At 37.0% G+C, this 19,678-nt stretch overlaps 1 protein-coding gene across 5 annotated transcripts in view; it reads right to left on the bottom strand.

The window, feature by feature from the left end:
* Nucleotides 1-19,678, bottom strand: part of CRPPA (CDP-L-ribitol pyrophosphorylase A) — a 119,900-nt gene that overhangs the window by 72,851 nt on the left and 27,371 nt on the right. For all 5 annotated transcript variants that reach the window (XM_065832310.2, XM_071805084.1, XM_071805083.1 and 2 more), the window contains exons 4-5: nt 6,694-6,798; nt 1,245-1,290 (exon numbers count right to left, since the gene is read on the bottom strand). In XM_065832310.2, the coding sequence (XP_065688382.1) occupies nt 1,245-1,290; nt 6,694-6,798 (151 nt within the window). The remainder of the gene's footprint in view (nt 1-1,244; nt 1,291-6,693; nt 6,799-19,678) is intronic.

Here is a 19,678-nt window from a genome sequence, read left to right as displayed (position 1 = left end):
ACTCCAAGCCACCTTCTTGTCTTTAATACGTTTGGAAATCCTAATCTTGAAAGCTAGAGGAGTGTGGAACCTTTAAGAATCCTATGCAAAACTTGATTTTCAAAAATTCCAGGCCTCCAGCTATGGAGATGAGAGCTCATTCCCTGTCAAAAGCAGGATTTCCAAGGCTTCCCAGCCCTATCTCCTCCATACATGCCTGAAAAATCCAGTCAGGTGGTTCTTGCAGCACGTTTAATATGCAATATTTGCCTACTGTAAGAACCAGAAACTTCAAACTTGCTGCATTCCTGGAGATCTAAAGAAGTGGCATACAGAATGCCACAGTGATACCTGAGCTCTGTTGAAGCTTTCTAGCTTGTCTACAGCGACAGAACTGATCTCGGCATGGCCTAATTTACCCAAATCAGAAGCTAAACCAATACTGGATATTGCAATAACACATCAGCCACCAAAGTGAACAACCAGTCACTTACCATGCCCTAACAGTACATGGGGTTTGCTCTGTTTTTTTTAAATAAGAACCACACTCTTTTCTCTGGGAAGACATTCTTAATCCAAAGGGAAGTTCCTTTCTCTTCATCAGTTTCTGGGCTTTTATCCCTCAGTTCTCAGTGCCTATCAGTTTACAATAACTATCAGTGTGCTCATTATACAGTACTTAAGAGTTCTTCCTTTCTACATTTTTTTAGAATGAGTCAATCTAGATAAAGAGTAAATCTGTTTTTTTTTTATGTTAAACTGCTGCAAAAACACTGTTCCCAGTACAGGAAAAGGTTAAAAATCAGTTTAATATAGTATTTATAAATTAACAGAATACCTCAATATCATATAGTTGCTATATCAATTTAGGTAAACAAGTTTCTGTATGTAAAAGAGTGAAGAGCCCTAAAGAGTTAATATTTAATTTTCAGTCTCCTACTTAGATTAGAAAGATGGAACACATTCAGAATTGAGCTGGAAATGAAAGAAAAATATTGTTTATTCCTTATAAAGGCATTCAAAATTAATTTCTCTTTGACTCTGCAATATACACAGCTTTTTACAACGCTCTCTTTTCTAAGAGAAGTAAATAAAGGTAAATAATGCATAATTTAAGTATTCCAGTGAACAAGCTAGAACAACTTACCTAAGCACATTTTATTCTTCATAAAACTTTTCTTAAAGACATTTAAAACTACAGCACACAAGATTCTTAATCAGGCTCAGGAATATGCAAAGTGACAGCCACAAGGACGAACACATACCCTTAATAATCGATTCAGCTGCATACAGATCCCGCTTGTAGGTCACCTAAAGGACAAACAAGTCTCATTAGGTTTAACACAGCAGGAAGGAATGTAAAACCAATAAAACAATGCCCTGAAGGCAATTCTTTACATTTGAAATACCATAAACAAATGACATTGTCAATTTCTTAATTCTGGTAAAATATCCCTGGCAAGTCATGAGAACAGAAGTTGCAGAAATTACTGGGGACTCAAGAGAAACCTTTTTTAAATGCTTAGTTCTGATTAGAACTCATTTGAAACCTAAAACTATTTTTAACCCCTTGAACAATCATTAAAACATTATATTGTATCTATTTTCACATATCCATTTTCGTGATTCCTTAAAAAGCTGTATTTCTACTCTATAATTTTATTGTGAAATAGATTGATTTTTATAGGACTTGTGATCATAAAAATGATAGCCAGGGAGAAGCCTCATTATTTCTTTTGCTAATATAGGTGTAATTTTTCAGTAGTGCAAGTCTATTACTGTTAATGAGAGTTTAATCCATCAGTAGGAGTCAGTGAGACTATAGCAGGCTTTCTGTGAGCTTTCGGAGGATTAAACACCATCAAGATCTTCTTGAAGACATTAATCAGATTAAGGTAGATTCATCAGATCAAGTTAGGTGGACAATAAGATGCTGAATATTTACTTGGTACTAGCGAAAAACACCTTTCATATCTGCCTTTGTAGCAGTTTGTAGCAGTTGACAAACACAGTATTAGGCTTTGTAAACAAAATAACAGAAAACTAAAAATAGCAGCTAACCAAGATACTAACAATCTTTGCTAGCAATGTCTTTGCAATGACATGCAGTGACATGAACTGACACAAGAATAACTTCTAAATACTTGTTGTTTTTACTGTAAATTCCTCTTATGTTAAATAAAATAATACTGACTTTTCTGCATTTGTTGCTCTAGAGTCTGAATAAGCTTTTTCTTTATTTTTGAAATGCACTAATAGGATTCCAAAAGCTCTAGTGCTGCAAAGTAAATCTTACAGTAGAAGCATACAATTGCAGGTATCAGCATTTTAGTATCCAAGTAACCAATTACTTGATTTTAACATGAGGGTTCTTGTAACCACTTTCCTTTCCATCTCATACATTAAGCTGTGTATTGTAGCCAGAAACAGATGAATGATATCACCTTTCTCGTTACTCATAATTTCTCCAAGGAATTACATTATTTTGAAATTAAAAAGTAACTTACTTTCCCCACAGCTTGTCCTGCAGGAGAAGCAACGAGGGAATGAACTTAGCCTGAGAAATTGTAGGTATCTTGAGTTTACATACTGTTGGGAAGAATCAATGTCTTGAATTATTGTGTGAGGAATTTTGTTGTGAGGTTTCTTTCTAACTACCTGTTTCTAGAGGGCTTTTATACTGACCTTTCACTAAACCTGTACGAGATTAGCATTTAAAAGCCTTTCAAGAAATAAGACTACCTAAACTCTGTCAAAAGTGGTCTCACATACTCCAAGGTTCACAATCCCTCCAAGGTGCAAAAGTATTTCTAAACAGTCTGTTTTTAAAAATAAGTTACTTTACAAAGTAGACCCAGTCTTAAAGAAAACAGCACAGAAAAATGAAACATTAAGACTGGAGCTTTAAAATTACTTCTGAAATTCTGAGTCAGACAAGAGCAAGTAATTTTTTGAGTGGTGAGGATTTTTCACAGTATCAGCATTAAGTCTTTAAATGCACACCGATCTTTCTAAAGTGTTCTTACAATGCAGTTTTCACTTGCATTATACACATACATATATATTACACTCCAACAATTATATTCTGTTACACTATTTCATACTTTATTTAAGAGGCTGTTGCCCCAGAACATTTAAGGTCATTTTGTTTAAAAGGCATCAAGCACAGACCAACTGAAAAGGCGGTGTTGATAGTGTCATTCTGTTTTCTTTTTTTGCCGTCCTGATCCTAAATAGATTATAAATAGTTACATTAAAACTACATTTATAATAGAACTTATAAATATTTATGACACTAAAGTAATTTGAATATTCCTGCCTGGTTATTGTCACTACAAAGAATGATTTTAATTTTGTAATTTCTTACCAGAAAGTAAACAAACCCTCTCTTGCTTTAGTTCCAATGGTAAGTGACTTTGAAGGGTTACTTTTTCTAATGCACTCTAAGTAGACAGTGCTTAGGTAGAATAATTAAGAGTTAACTCAATAAAACAATATATATGCACACACAGGTAAACTTTTTGCACAGCTTTGAGTCATTTATTGTTATAGATCTTGTGCACCTAATAAATAAACCAAACTCTTACAAATACCAGGTCTGCTCTTGAAAGGTTCAGGTCCATATAGGATAAAAGCAGTTTGTGATATCTGGACTTCAGAAACTGTTCCCCACCTGTTAATTGGCTGCAGTTTTTCTGTTCCACACCCTCTGAAACCTCAACTGAACAATGATTACTTATTTCATTTCTTGTTTATCTGGAAGGAATATCTTTCTGCATCTTGTTGAAAAACAAACAAACAAACAACAAACTGGGGCCATTGGGAGCACTTCAGTTCTTGGCATATGAAATCTAATTTATCTCAGCACTGAAAAGCCTTACAGAAAAACAAACAAACTCCACACATGGTAGAAATTACATTACTATGACAGCTAAGGAAAGACAATTCTGCTTCCAAAAGGTAATCAGTAACAAATAGAAATAGGTCCTAACCATTTTGTAGGCAAGTATCACAGGAAAACTGGCAGACTTCTGCACTTCATCAAACTGCACAGACCGAGCACAAATGTTCTTTAATGTTACTGCTCCAAGTCACCTGCCAAACATGGTGTGACTAATAGCACAGTGCTACCCAGGCAGGACAGAGCCAGCTTCCTGTGTAGCCTCTGAGTATTCGCTACAGAAACGATTTACTGGTTTGCGGATCCCATCATTTTTATGCCTTTGAACGTCTTCATAAGCCACAGAAGACACCAACGACATTCATCTACAAAATAAGACAGGGAATAAGATGTGGAAGTGATGGGTACTTTAATGATATGGCACCAGCATCTTTGTGTATACTATATATGGCATATTCACTGCTCTGCACCGCCTGCAGCACAGTATCTGCACATAAATGGGTGCTGTTGCTACTGTCACATGTTGCACAATATTGTCAACACTGAGACTCTGTGGTGGGTTGACCTTGGCTCTGTCTCTCCCCTCCTCAGCTGGACAGAGGGGATAAAATGTAATGAAAGGCTTGTGAGTCGAGGTAAGTTCAGGGAGATCACTCACCAATTACTGTCACAGGCAAAACAGACTCAACTTGGGGAACTTGGTTTAATTTATTGCCAATCAAAATCAGAGCAGGGTAATGAGAAATAAAACCAAATCTTAAAACAACTTCCCCCCACCTCTCCCCTTCCCTTCTTCCTGGGCTCAACTTCATTCCCAATTTCTCTACCTCCCTCTCGAAGCGGTGCAGCAGGACAGGGAACGGGGGTTGTGGTCAGTTCATCCCACGCTGTCTCTGCTGCTCCTTCCTCCTCAGTGCAGGACTCCTCACACTCTTCCCCTGCTCCCGTGTGGGGTCCCTCCCACAGCAGACAGCTCTCCACAAACTTCCCCAATGTGAGTCCTTCCCACGGGCTGCAGTTCTTCACAAACTGCTCCAGTGTGGGTCCCTCCCACGGAGTGCAGCCCTTCAGGAACAGACTGTGCTCCAGCCTGGGTCCCCCACGGGGTCACACGTCCTGCCAGCAAACCTGCTCCAGCGTGGGCTCCTCTCTCCATGGGGCCACAGGTCCTGCCAGGAGCCTGCTGCAGCATGGGTTCCCATGGGGTCACAGCCTCCGTTGGGCATCCACCTGCTCCCCTGGGGTCCTACCTGGGCTGCAGATAGATCTCTGCTCCACCGTGGACCTCCATGGCTGCAGGGGGACAGCTCAGCCGGCCTCATCATGATCTGCACCATGGACTGCAGGGGAATCTCTGCTCTGGTGCCTGGAGCACCTCCTGTCCTCCTTCTGCACTAACCTTGGAGTCTGCAGTTTCTCCCTCATATTACCACTCCTCTCTTGTGGCTGCAGTTGTGCAGTTTTTTTTCTCCCTCTTAACTGTGAAATCTCCATTCTGGGGGATATTGAAAATTCAACTGGCCAAGGCCCTGCACATCCTAATCTAACTAACCTGGCTCCACTTTCAGCAAGGTGTTGGACCAGATGACATGTAGGTATTTCCTTCAGACTTAATTATTCCATCATTCTAGGTCAAAAGACTGCATTTCATTTGCTGGGCATCAGTAGTATCTACAGATAATAAAAAACTAAATAAACATTATAAAGAACTAAATGAACCTTATGAGTGTATTTTGTTACCCTTCACATAAATACCATGCTTTGCAATGAGAACAATGGAATCATCCAAGAAGTGATGTAATGCAAGTATGCATGACATAATCTGTCCCACAGAAGACTGAATAGGAAAACAGACAGTATAGTGTTTCAGAAAGACTATGTCCCTGGAAAGGTATTGAAAGAATTTGCTATATGCAACCAACGCATAAGTAAATTCTGGTGCTAAATTGCACAGGAAATTTGCACTGCAGATTCAGGAAATTACCTTTCTGCATAAGATTTACTGTCATATTATTAGAAATTATGTCCTGTTGGAGGAAATTTACTGTCAAAGACAGATGGAGTGATTTGAGCTGCTTCCAGCTCCTTCCATGTGGAAATGAATAAAAAAAAAAAAAAAAAAAAAAAAAAAAAAAAACCACCACACAACACTTAAAAATTGCATGACACAACAGCTTCTGAGAAAGAATAATGTCCCACCATCCAAAACAATGAAATGGGATACTTTAAAGTAGTAGGATGTATCCTTTGGCACCTGTATACACACCTGCTTTGTCAGTCATCAGGAACCTGCAGACAAAGTGAATGATGTTTAAAAAATTTAAAAGACTGTTTGAAGGGGTCTTAAATGCTACAGCATTACTAAATGGAATGAACTGCTCCAAAAATCAAACTGTTGTTAGCCAAGTATTTGGCATCAGAGAAAAACGGATGTCCTCATAGGAAAAGCGGAGGAATATACACAAAATATATAGGAATGGCAGGAGAAAGATCATCTCATAAAAGAATGTTCTTTGTTTTAGAGATTATGGATTTATAGTTGTACAGATTCTCAAGTTAGTCAAGTACCTAGTTGGTTTTCCTACCTTCAGATAAACACTGACTTCATTGACAATCTCAGATAACATCTGTCCAAGTCTGTCTACAACAATGAGCTCTAAAAAACCTCATTGATAGTCCAAAAACAATTCTGAAATTTGGAAGAGAAAAGCATAACTATTACAATTGAAAATATATCTGAGTTTTTTATGGCAATATGTGAATTTTATTAATTTTTTAAGATACATAAAAATATAGATTATTATTGCCTTTACCTTCCAGAGGTCAGCTGTTCCTTCAACAAGTTTGGCATTTGTTTTACAGTATTTCAGAGCCAGATGCAAACATTCAGTTCCATAATCCAGGTCATAGTCGGTACACTGTAGAAATTAAAATAGAAAAAATATACTTAATTAGTCTTAAAGAAATCATACTTCTAAGCAATAACAGATTTTCTTTCATTTATTAAAACTTACATCTCAAAAGTCCTTTCCAGAATAACACATGCCGTATTAGGTAGATAGGTTGAGGAGGGATCAGAAGTAAAACCCTTCCAAGAAGCTTATGCCAAATTCTAGCTATCCAACAAAGCGTTACAGAAGTAAATAAACACTTTACAACCACAAATTAAGTCAATGAAGTGCTGCAATATCTTGCTACACCTTTATGTTGTTAACTCAATTAATGAGAAGTTACATGTATAATTTTTTTTATTGTGTTGAGGGGTCTCCAAAAGAAATCATCAACCTTCTAATGACAAAGTTGACAAATTGTAGAAGCACGATTCTTCAAATGCCTTGTCCTTTGGTTTTTGCAGCGTCAAAAAAGGATGATGGTAACTAAAAATCTCTGTTTTTCCGTGCATGTTTCTCTCCATATTTTTCTCCGGTTATGTGCACACAAAATAGCAAAGTTTAACACTGTTCCATCAGCCTTTCAGATTAAAAAAAAAAAAAAAAAAAAAAAATCAACAAAAACCCCAAAAAAGTTTGTCTGCTTTTTAGTCATCTAGAAGAGGCATTCTTCTCTCAGCAGCCCAAGCAGTTAGGCTTCTTACAGTTAGTGATTATAAGAATCTGTTAATGGAAAACTGATTACAGTGCAGAATCTCACGAGCCACAACAGAGGTAGCTACAAAAGCAGGAACTGGGAGCTTATCAGACAGGACTACCTCAAGATAAATTGGCCTGATTAAGAGAAAAAAGTTCTAGTCTATTTTCATATTGCTAAATTACTGGTCCACCCCAAAACATGAATTACATCTAACAAAGAAGGATAATTTCAGATAGAGTCTTTCATAAAAACGGATGTATTTGATTAGACCACAGGCTGGGCAGCCCCATATTCAGTCACCAGGAGAGACTAACAGTGGATAGTCAAGGACAAGTAAATAAGAACAAGGCAATCACATCATCATACTTTCCCAGACTACACGCTTGGCCTCACATAAAGCTATTATCTTGGCTTAGGAAATCCCTAACTTAAGAAGTCCCTGAGGGACACATCGAACCAGAAGCAACTGCTTTAACAGTCATCAGTGAATTACAGAAATCCTGAATTCCCCCAATTACTTTTTGAATAGCAGTATTTTTGTTAGCGCTGGCACCAGGAAGCATCTGATCCATCACTCTTTTCATCACATACTCTGTTGTTCTGACAGAAAAGGGAGTGCAAAACCATCTTCCCAGCTCTTCAAAATGCTCCACCACATCTAATCTCTTTGCATGGGTAAAGAGATCACCATCTACTCAGTCATTTCATGTGTGGAAGGTACTTCAAAACTTTGATCAACCCTTTTGCCCTCCTTTATTTACCTACCAATTTTATCATAACATCCTTCTACAAACCTTCTTAGATAGTCCTTATCTCTACCACCCAGAAAAAATGGGTATCTCCACCTCCTGTTCAAATTATTTATGAACAAATTGAACTGCACAGGGCCAAGCACAGATCTTCACAAAACTCCACTGGTAATTTAGTGCTCTGAAAACTGGACATGTACTTTACCTCGTTATATTCTAACAAATACTCTCTCTGGTGAGTCCTTGTTCTTATCCCAAATGTGTTCAGCTTCCTTAAAGAGCCTTTAGTACAAGCTTCAGTGAAATATCACATTACGCAAGTAGGCTGTCATCAGCTTCAGTAACCTCACACAAGATGCTGGTTAACTCCTCAAAGAACAACAATTAGCTCTGCAATGCATAAGCTTTCCTCTAAAAAGCTGAAATAACCTTTCCACTCTGTCAAATTCAACCGTGTGTCTACAAATTTGCATTTTGAATAAAATGACAGGTCAGGTACTGTGCTCAGTATTTCAGAGTCTTCTCCGAGATGCAAGAATTCAAAATTGTCAAGAATGCAAAAGCCTAAGTGGGTTAAAGAAGAGAGTGCTGTAATACAACTTGCCTTTTCTTTTCATTTCCTTAAGAAGTTTAATTAAAAAGATGAAGAAAAATTTTAGATTCTATTCTTGTTTTATAATGCATCAGTGAAATTCAAGAAATTCATCAGCATTATATACCTGAATTTATCACTAATACACACAGATGTCTTAGAAAATCACAGTTATCACTTTTATATTATTTAAATCAGTAATTTATGTGATTTTGGTTTGTCATAACTGTAATCAAACATAAGATTATTTTACACAGTCCACTTAGAAAGAAAAGTAATTTAGGTGTTTTAAAGCACTTTGAGTAACAAAACAAAACAGACACAAGAAGACAGAGTAACTTAAAAAGAAAAACTTACTTCAAAATACTAAACAAAATAGAGTTTTCAAAAAGACACTTTGGAATATTTGTAAATTAAGTAGAAAATATTTCTATTCTTTGTTTTGTTCTAAAGGAAAAATTTCTGGTAGAACATAAATTATTTTCTACTAATATAATATATGGGTAATGAATGATACCAGGACAAGACTAAGCAATTCCAACTTTTTAGCAAGGTATTAATTACAGGTAATTAGTAGGGAGTGGAGAAGTTCCATAAATGGGCTAAAGCATCTTGAGGGTACTGCTGGCTTCAAGGGATGAAATATGACACAAAGCAAAGTAATAATTAAAACCATATTTCACTAACACTTGTAGATCATGACATTTACCACTCTAATTATATGTAATTGTTTAAACCTAAACATATTGTCACAGTGTACTCTTCTGCAAGTCTGATACACTGATGTCAGAGAAGAACAATGAAATGGAAGTATAAGCTCAAAACCAGCTGATTTCATATATTATCCATATGCTAAACAGCTCCACAAGCAAAATTTCAAATTCATATTTAAGGTGAAGAATTTGAAAGCTTCTATATTGCACTAAGAAATTCAGATAACAAATTAAGCATTATCAGGGAGTGCCTATAATAAAAAGTTGTAGAATATCTATGAGGAAAATTCTTACTGATCCAGGCATGCAAACAAGCTCATCCTAAGTCTTCCATATGTATTTCATTGTACAACCAGAGCCAATTCACATTACAGCAATCTGTTTAAAACTCTTACTATTTCTAAAGTATCTTCTTGAATGAAGGCCTTTTAACATACAATTTGACAGGATACAGTTAACTGAACTTGACGTGCACACACAGCTTTGTGGGACAATAGACATAGTTTAAGTTTTAGACCACAGATTGGAAATGGTGGAAACAGCTGGAAATATTGGCTCAAAACATATCCACAAAAGACAGAAAACAGATTAGTTTAGCTCTTTAAATGGCACAGAAGGAAATATGTTATTTTAAAATGCTTTTGAACTGTTGAATATCCAAAGGCATTTTAATAGGTAGTTATGGGGACTGACTTTTTTGTGGGTGTTTTTTGTTTGTTTGTTTTCCAAGAGTGGATGTTTGAATAAAGTGCTATGGGTAAAGTGAGATACATATTTTAGCATTACACCAATTCTTCTTCCCCCGCTCACCAGATTAGTTTGAAAATATTTGGATAAATAATATTACTTCCTAAAACGCAAGCTACTCTGTTGTTGCTTAGCTGTAAATGTGGAACAAGGGGTTAGAGAAAAGCACAGCTATGCAGCCTGGATCTCCCTGGTACTTCCTAGAAGTCCATAAACTGACTTGTTTCCAATATAATACTTCAAACAAGTAAAATGCTAGAGAAGCAGTATTTAACATTAACAATTGCTTTTACTGTTAACATGCACTATTTTACTGTATCTTTACACTGATAAAAGATTTTGAATGAATACAATGGGAACTAGTAATCATACAACAGAACACAGATGCAAGAAATTTTTCATGACAGCATTATCATTTGCTTATTTTTTCATCATTCCTTAGTTAGAAAACAAGAAAACAAAAATCAGTATCTCTACATTGAGGCTGACAATTACTGTTCACTGTACATAACTTGCTGCTGGGCAGGAGGAGTCCCATGGGCAAGAACGTGAAGCACAAACACACAGTGACACAACATGAACTTTGCTTTCCCTCTCACTGTTTAAAGTCATAGCTACTAGCCAAGGTTGGGGATAACTCTCATCTTTTTTCTTTTCTTTAAATACAAATCTGTTAAAAAAAGAAAACAACACAGTCACAATACGTAAAAGCAGAATTTTGGTGGGATTCAGAAATGCCTATGAATGCAGAGAACAAATACTTACATCAGACAAAGTATGGACTTCTGAGCATAAATTAAACAAAATCATTGTGTTAGATCTAGGAAAAAAAAAATAATGTGGATATTTCTGTCAATTTTGAACAGGTTCCCTCAACTTTCTTATAAGGGTTCCCTCAACTTTCTTATAAGCAACAAATCACACATGAATCTGTGACCAAAAGAAAGGACCTAGGACTAAAGAGTAGATAGAGAAACCCTTGTTTTCAGTGCACCATTCTATCAAAACCACTAAGAAAAAACATTTACCTTGATTTAGAGTCATCAAGGAATCATTACAACAAAAACAATGTAATCAGGTAACTAGACAGTTAGAAAATATATCCATTTTATTGACTGTCATTTCCTATCTCTGACCTCAAAAGGAAGCAGAAGTCAAAGTATAATCACAAGACTAGATCCTAGCAAAAGTCTGTGATAGCCCCAGCTGCCTCAAGTGGGACTCTGTATAGAAGAAACAGAAAAATCAAGGTTTAAAATTCTTTTGAGAAAGCATAAGACCTATTTTTCCTGTTCTTAAATTCATGCCTTAAGACACTCGCAGATACCGTACAGGATTATTATCATAGTGTCTGTATCATTAAAACCTATTCTTCAAGTCAGCATTTTTTGGCTGCTACTGCTTGTGTCTGTGCAAAAGGTGAGGTCCAAACAAACCAGTCATCCTGTAAAAGTAGTACACGAGCTCAACTTTGCACTGAAACCATAAAAATACTACTATCCCTTTGAAAAACCCTAGTTCTGTTTGAAAATTAGACGGAGAGTCCTATCACCTACATACCCAGAGAATGAGGTCTGTGATGTTCTAAACAAGTCATGATTGACCTGTAGAGAGATGGGGGAAAGGGCAGCTTTGCTATTAAGGAGCAAAAAGTTCATTTTCTTTGCATTTTGATACACCAAGCTGTCAATAGCTATGGGATGAAAAGCTGTAGCATTACTACCTCATATTTTTTTTAGCTCTCTCAGAACAAGCAGCAGATGACAATTTAGATGGGTGGTCTCCCATCTGCTGGATACCATGATTCTCTCTCAGTATTCAGCATTTTTTGAGTCTGTGCCAAATGGGTGATTCCTGTGGATACAGTACACTTATCAGGGTGCACCCAGTAACACTTTAAACAATACTCGCATAATCCAGTCTAACTTCCAAGTTGAATAATCGCAGTATGTCTCCGCAACATAGACCCTCTGAACTGTATCTGGAGACAAAAGGCCTTTTCACTGCTACAGAGACCCCAGATTTCACCCAGGGCGTGGCAGCTTTGCACCACTGCACCAAACAGTTCCAAGAGCTAATATGTGAATTTGTGAAGTGCTTTGAGATCCTACAGGATGAGGAGTGCCATAAAATGGAAGTAATTATCTCATTAGCAAAAAAAACTTTCTTTTTTTTTTATTATGCAAGGGATTAGAATTTCTCCAAACATTCTTGTGGCAGAAATTAATTAGGGCAAGGTGGGGATTCATACAATATCCTGGCTCTACCATTGCGCCAAGGAACTAATCAAGTACAGAGCTATCTAAGCGAGTGTAGCTTTCTCAACAGACCACCAATCTAGTTTCAAGTTTTGAATAAATGAAAGCATTACAGACAAAATTCATTTAGTATATTTCTCCTGAAAAGAATTTTGTAGAATTGAGTAGGTTTTAAGGTGGGGGGTGGAGGGAATTCTTCTAAATCTCAGGACAAAGCCACTAAGGTAAAAATATGCCAGATGAAGTAACTGTAAAATCTGTTTGGGAAACATGTCAGAACTACAACCTGAAGAGTGTACAAATTAGGATATCCATTTAGGTGTATTTAAACAACAGCCTGTGTGCATCAGCCAGAAGATGAGTAGAGAAAGGCAAATCCAAATCCTCTGTAAAACTGCATTATTAAAAAATCAGCTCCATTACAATTTTGCATCAAAACAAAAAAAAAATACCAATTTTCAGCAGGAATGAAATGGAATAGAACTCAGGTTGTCCTGAAGTTTCAAATAAATCATTTTTCAAATGGGATTAAAGCCAGAGATAAAATCCAAACCAAAATGCACCAAAACAATGAAAGGGTGCTGCTAATAAAGTAAAAACTTCCCATGTAAGGAGAAATGAGATACTAAGTTTTCTTTTAACATTTTGGAGCTACACAGATTTCCTTGTCGAACAATCAGATCTAAAATCCTAATGACCCATGGACAAATCAGGAGTAGGACTTCCTTTGTTAGTTTTTTTAAGATGCTTAGATTGCACATTATAAAACTCACAGATATTCCCCATCTTGATACTATTATCCAGCTAATTAAAATCTATATTATACAATCAAAGGAACTGGAGTAGGAGTTTAAACAAACTGAAATAATTAATGCTACTTTATTATTCAGCTACGTTGACTTGGACGAACCAAGTAGATAGTTCCACTAAAACTGTAATTACCTATTGCATTTCATAGCCAGATGGAAGTGTGCTGCTGCCTTTGGGACTCTATACAAAGAAAAGCATCAGGTTCTAGTACTGATTTCATACAAATCATACAAGCAGCAGATAACTATTGTTTCAGGTAACTCTTGCCTAATTCATTAATCACTTCTTGATTCAGTATTTCAGAACACAGTTGATGAGAAGGAAGAAAACCTATAGACACAAACTGGAATGCAGAATTAGGAAAAACACAACAGTATTGTTACATGGCATATATTCAGAAGACATGAATATGTAACTACAAAATACAAAAGCAAAGTGGGTGACCAGTGCTGGGCATGGTGGAAAAGGAAGTGGATCTCCATACAAACACCCAGCATATAGAAATCACAAAACACATTTGAAGAAGAACAAGGTAAACTGATCATCCTTACAAGCTAATACACTTAATAAAATATGTCTGACGCTTTTTTAAAAAGATGAAGGCCAAAAAACATCCCATTACAGCTTATGATAAAATCTACATGTCTTACCTACTGTTAGCCATATGTTAAAAACAATGGTGATTTTTTTTTCAGTGTTTTACACTACAAAATCAATCAGCTCTGACCTATATCACTAATTCATGATTGAATAGCATTAAGCAATTTTTTTTTTCCCCCAAGCGAATGTTTACATATTGTAAATATTACGCTGTCCCGTTTCGCCACAACTTAGATGCCTTGGCATACAGAGAGTTTTGTATTTGGTGAATGTTAAAAAAATAAAAAAGTTGAAGTGCCCTGAAGATTCAGATATCTTTAGTCTTAGGGGGGAGATGAACAGAGTGTTTTTTCTCAGGATCCCAGCATCACACTTAAATGCCCAAATTCTGCCTCACATGTTGACCCTTCAGTCCTTTTTCTCAGTCTAACCCTTGCTCCCAAAGTTGCCACGGTTTTAGTCAACAATTTGTCCACTACTGTTCATTTAATCGCCTGTTGCCCCTGGCAATGTTAATTTGACAGACATTGATTTCTTTAACAAAGAATGAACCCACAGGAAAATCCCCAAATCAGTCTAGACAGGAATTGCCTGACCTGTGCCAAAATATTACTAAACTGCTACAGCTGACTCCACTTCCCCACTACAGAGGATACTAAAATGCTTCACGCATGTTTGAAGAAGAATCCCAGTAATGCTGTGCCCTTTCAAAAAGCAATTTAGAAGTTTACAAAATCCACATGGAATACACTCCCTATTATTTACATACAGAAAAGACAATACTTTGAGCAAATATTTCTACAATGGGCCTAACAAAAGCCAACTTCCTTTCTTACTCTGGCAAAATCTTCCTTGAACATTCTCAGGCCTTTGTTAGACGAGAACAATTTTGGGATTTCCTTTTCTTCTACTGAGGACCAGGTTGGACAGTTTGCAGAAAATCTCTTCTCCTCATCTCAACCCCATCTGGTGACATCTTGTAATGATTTTTTGGGGAGTGGAAGAACATCTGCCTCCCAGAATTTAGCATCAAAGTATTTGCATGATTCTCCCTGACACACTGTTATTTTGTATCTTGTCATTACTATGCTTATATATATAGCAGCTCTCCTGTGCAGGCAGATGCTGTAACCTCTTATAAGGAAATGTGATTGCTTATTATTCAAAGAGTGGGTAATGTTGGCTATGAACAGATGTACAAATTCACTGTAGTGCCAAAATGTACTAATGTCTACATAGTTTCTACACGGATTAGAATCCCTGAAGTCAATCTGTTCCGGGTGGATATCTGAAAGGAGGTTATAGACATGCATCAGAGAAATGTCTCTAAATATCTTCAAGCTCATCCTCCTCCAATGAATACTCCTGCTTCCTCTTCCTATTATTTTTTTTATTTCAGCTTCATTGTTCTGATTATCTAAATATAAACTTCTGTAACCTAAAAAAGGTCTGCCATCAACAGATGTTTAAACTACCTTTGCAATACAAACACCCCCCCCAAATACAGTGCAGCTTTTGTGGTAATTTTTTCCAGGTACAGAAGATCTTGAGACTACATGAAAAACAATACGTAAAAGATTCTCAGAAAAAAATTGTGTATCAAAATTATTTGTTAAAATTAAGATTGTTATAAACCTGTCACTCTATTTTCAAATAGTGATCAGGCTTTGCCATGCCATCAACGTGTCAAGGATTCCTGCAGAATAGCCTTCTAATATGTCTCACCCTTTCTTTCGCATTGTGTAGCTTGACTTCACCAGACTTGTCATATTGGTGAGCAATTCTGTTTTATCCCCAGCATTCATGCTGACAATTCTCTAACCATCATATCACAGAATCATAAAATCGTTTAGGTTGGAAGAGACCTTTAAGATCGAGTCCAACCATTAACCTAGCACTGCCAAGTCTACCACTAAACCATGTCCCTAGGCACCCCACCTACATGTCTTTTAAACACCTCCAGGGATGGTGACTTCCCTGGGCAGCTTGTTCCAATGTTTGACAACCCTTTCATTGAAGAAATTTTTCTTAATATCCAATCTAAACCTCCCCTAGTGCAACTTAAGGCCATTTTCTCTCAACTTGCTACTCAGCGTAAGAGATCAACACTCTCCATGCTACAACCTCCTTTCAGGTAGTTGCAGAGAGCGATAAGATCTCCCCTCAGCCTCCTTTTCTCCAGGCTAAACAGCCCCAGTTCTCTCAGCTGCTCATCAGACTTGTGCTCCAGACCTCTCACCAGTTTTGTCACCCTCCTCTGAACTCTCTCCAGCATCTCAATGTCTTTCCTGTAGTGAGGGGCCCAAAACTGAACACAGGATTCAAGGTGGGGCCTCATTAGCATCGAGTACAGGGGGACAATCACTTCTCTAGTCCTACTAGCCACACTATTTCTGATACATGCCAGGATGCTGTATCTTGGCCACCTGGGCACACTGTTGATTCATATTCAGCTGCCTGTTGACCAATACCCCCAGGTCCTTTTCTGCTGGGAAACTTTCCAGCCACTCTTCCCCAAGCCTGCAGCACTGCCTGGGGTTGTTGTGACCCAAATGCAAGACTCTGCACTTGGCCTTGTTGAAACTCATAAAATCAGGCTTGGCCCATTGATCCAGCTGGTCCAGATCCCTCTGTAAAGCCTTCCTACCCCCCAGCAGATCAACACTCCCGCCCAACTTGGTGTAGTCTGCAAACTTACTGAGGGTGCACTCGATCCCCTCATCCAGATTGTTGATAAAGAGATTAAACTCTTGCCTAGGCTTTTGTTTACATCTCTGATATAGAAGCTAGTCAGGATCTTCTACATACCACTCCTCTTCTGTTTCCATTTTCAGTTGTTTCTCTGTCAGATGAAGAAAGGCAGAGCTTTTTAATTGTTCTTGCTACCTTCCTTACTTTGGCAGATACGTTGCAAATACAGAATGTTTTGTTAAGTTTGGGTATTTCAGCCCTTGTATATTGTGATTGTGTCACTTTGTACACTAACGTGACATGACACAAGAAGATGCTTTGTGTTGAATACAAAAGATCTCTGAGATCCCTGTGCATTTTGCAGTATGTCAGAAACAGGTATTACAGACATCAGTCTTAGCCTACCCTGATTAAAGGAAAAAGGCAGTCTACCTGGCTTCCTGATACTCTGACTCCTCAAAAGACACTGCTCCAGGGGAACACTTGACTTCTAGTAAGTAAAGTCTTCCCTCCACCGTCTTCCTCCCAGGCTTACAGGATCATACTTTGCATTTGCTTCTTTTTAATTTAAAAAGCTGAACAGAAACTTGAAACCACCTAAGCAAAAATGAACAAGTCTGGTCTAAGGAATTTATCCTTTATTTGCTATCTTTGGAAAGCGTGGATTTTCAATTAACACTTAAACTTCTCTGATTTCCCTTAGGGCTGATAAGAATTGAAGAGAAACATGCATTTCCCAAGATCAGGAATTTAATTCTTATTAACTTAAAAAACAAAACAAGCAAAAAAAACCACAAAAACAAACAACAACAACAACAACAACAAAGCATGGCTGGTTTTGTCCTAAGTAGGTTAGAATGGAAGTAAATCATGAGTTCTGCAATTTTACACCTATTCCATGGGTTTTACTAGTTACTAGATATTTGCATTTTTTATTTTAAAAATATTTACTGAAGGTTAGTGGTGTGGTCCATTACAAGAACTCTCAAATTAGAACATATCAAAACTAGGAGCACTGATACAACATTATGTTTTTCCCTTAACACACTTATATGGCCTTTTACTAAACATCCCAAGGAAACTCCTGGCTAAAGTAAAGCCTCCTGCCTGTGAGATACTACACACATTATAAATACAATTCTTTCTCCCATTGTGGTTGTTTCCACCTGTCACTTGTCCACCTTGTGTCAAGCATGCATCATACAAATAACAGCTATAACTTCTATAGATTTATAACTTCTATAAAATTAATAAATTGAAGGGCATGAAAGAAGTGCCGGTACTTCATAAGAGTATGAGATGAGGAGCCATATATTTGAAGAATGACACAGTAACACTCACAGGCATATGTAAGGAGGCCTGTATAATTCATTCTTTTCTCACTTCAGGACCATTAAATGCTAAATTAGAAAGTCCTACTACAAAGCGGAGGCATAAGAATACTTTACTGAAGTAAACAGCTGTTTTCCAAAGCTTCATATAACTAACAGAACTGAAACTTGCAACAGAAAGTGTTAAGCATTGTTACATATAGGGGTAGGTGCCTATATATGCCAAAATGCCATTAAGTCTATTTATTTATTATAGCTAAGTGCTCTATGTAATGACACACAAGTTAGGGCTTACATGATGTCCAATACAGGAGGCAAGAGATATCCCCAGTTAAATGCACAACTCATAACAATATAACAGAAACTGTATTAAAATGTTAAAATCAATACCACTATTCTGGAGAGGAAGGAGTCACTATTTCCTGAACAGTGGTCTTCTGATCCTGCTGCATTGGAGCAATTATCATTTGAGGTAGAAGAATACTGAAAAGCTTTCAGTCCCCTGTTGCACCTCCACTTACCTGCTATATCACAAAAAGGCAGAAACAAAGTACTCCCAAGTCTTATTTCACACAGAATCACAGAATGTTAGGGATTGGAAGGGATCTCGAAAGATCATCTAGTCCAATCCCCCTGCCAGAGCAGGAACACCTAGATGAGGTTACAACAATGGTTCTCAAACTGTTTGCACTCTCCCAATAAAAAAGTAAAAATATGGGACATTTGAATGTCTTTTTTTTTTTCCTCTCAAGCAAATACACAGACATATAAAGAAAAAGCTGCTTCTATTACTTATTGATGTTAAAACTGATGCTAACTGAAAACATCTGACATTATTTTTAAGGAAATATTTTCATAAATCTATAATATTGTTTCAGTATGGTTAAAAAAATATTCAACATTAATCACCAGAAGACCTGGCAGAATCCAGCACCTCACCAACATTTTTTGACTGTTCTTACCGTTTCGGGATTAAAAACAAACAAATAAACAATCCCTACTTTACAGGCAGAAGTCCTTGGCTACCTTACAATAGCAGAGCAGAAAGATGAAATAATTTCCCCATAAGAATCAAGAAACATCAAATTGTGAGAGGAGGACTGTTCCAAAGAACCAAAGATTTCAAGTTAATGCAGCTTGCAAAAGGAGAAGTGACTAGTGGTAACAATGAATGCTTTTAAAAACAATATAACACATCTTCTCACAGAACTTAATTTTGTCACATAACACAAGCAAAAGTTAGAAACACAATGCAAATTATTTCATAGCATACTTCAGAGGTAATGGATGGAATACTTCAGTCCATTGCTGGGTAACTGACTATACAGACTCTAATTTGATGTCACTTCCAGACCACCTTTTTTTGTTTCTTTGACAAAGTGGTTGTAATAAGGAAACCCAAAGCCAGAAAAATCGCATTAAACAAATAAAAGTAATGGGTTTTAACCTCTGAAAAGTGCTATTAAAGTGGGCGTCAATATCAGACATGCAAGTGATGAAGAATGTTTGTTTCAATTAGTTCTCAAAGTTATTACAAAAAAAAAATGGAGTACATGCAATTTTTGAGCAACAAAATTTAAAAGGTTTCAACAGCACTACTTTAGAGCTGAGAAGTTAACACTTACGATGTCAGAAATCTTGACATCATCACAGTTAAATCAGAAAGCAACACATATCTGAACAAAGAAGATCTGTTTAAAATATGTACGTTCTAGG

This window comes from Patagioenas fasciata, chromosome 2 (assembly GCF_037038585.1).
Source record: "Patagioenas fasciata isolate bPatFas1 chromosome 2, bPatFas1.hap1, whole genome shotgun sequence".
Taxonomy (NCBI): domain Eukaryota; kingdom Metazoa; phylum Chordata; class Aves; order Columbiformes; family Columbidae; genus Patagioenas; species Patagioenas fasciata.
The sequence above is the reverse complement of the archived record's forward strand: the minus strand, read 5'-3'. Positions and strand labels throughout refer to the sequence as shown.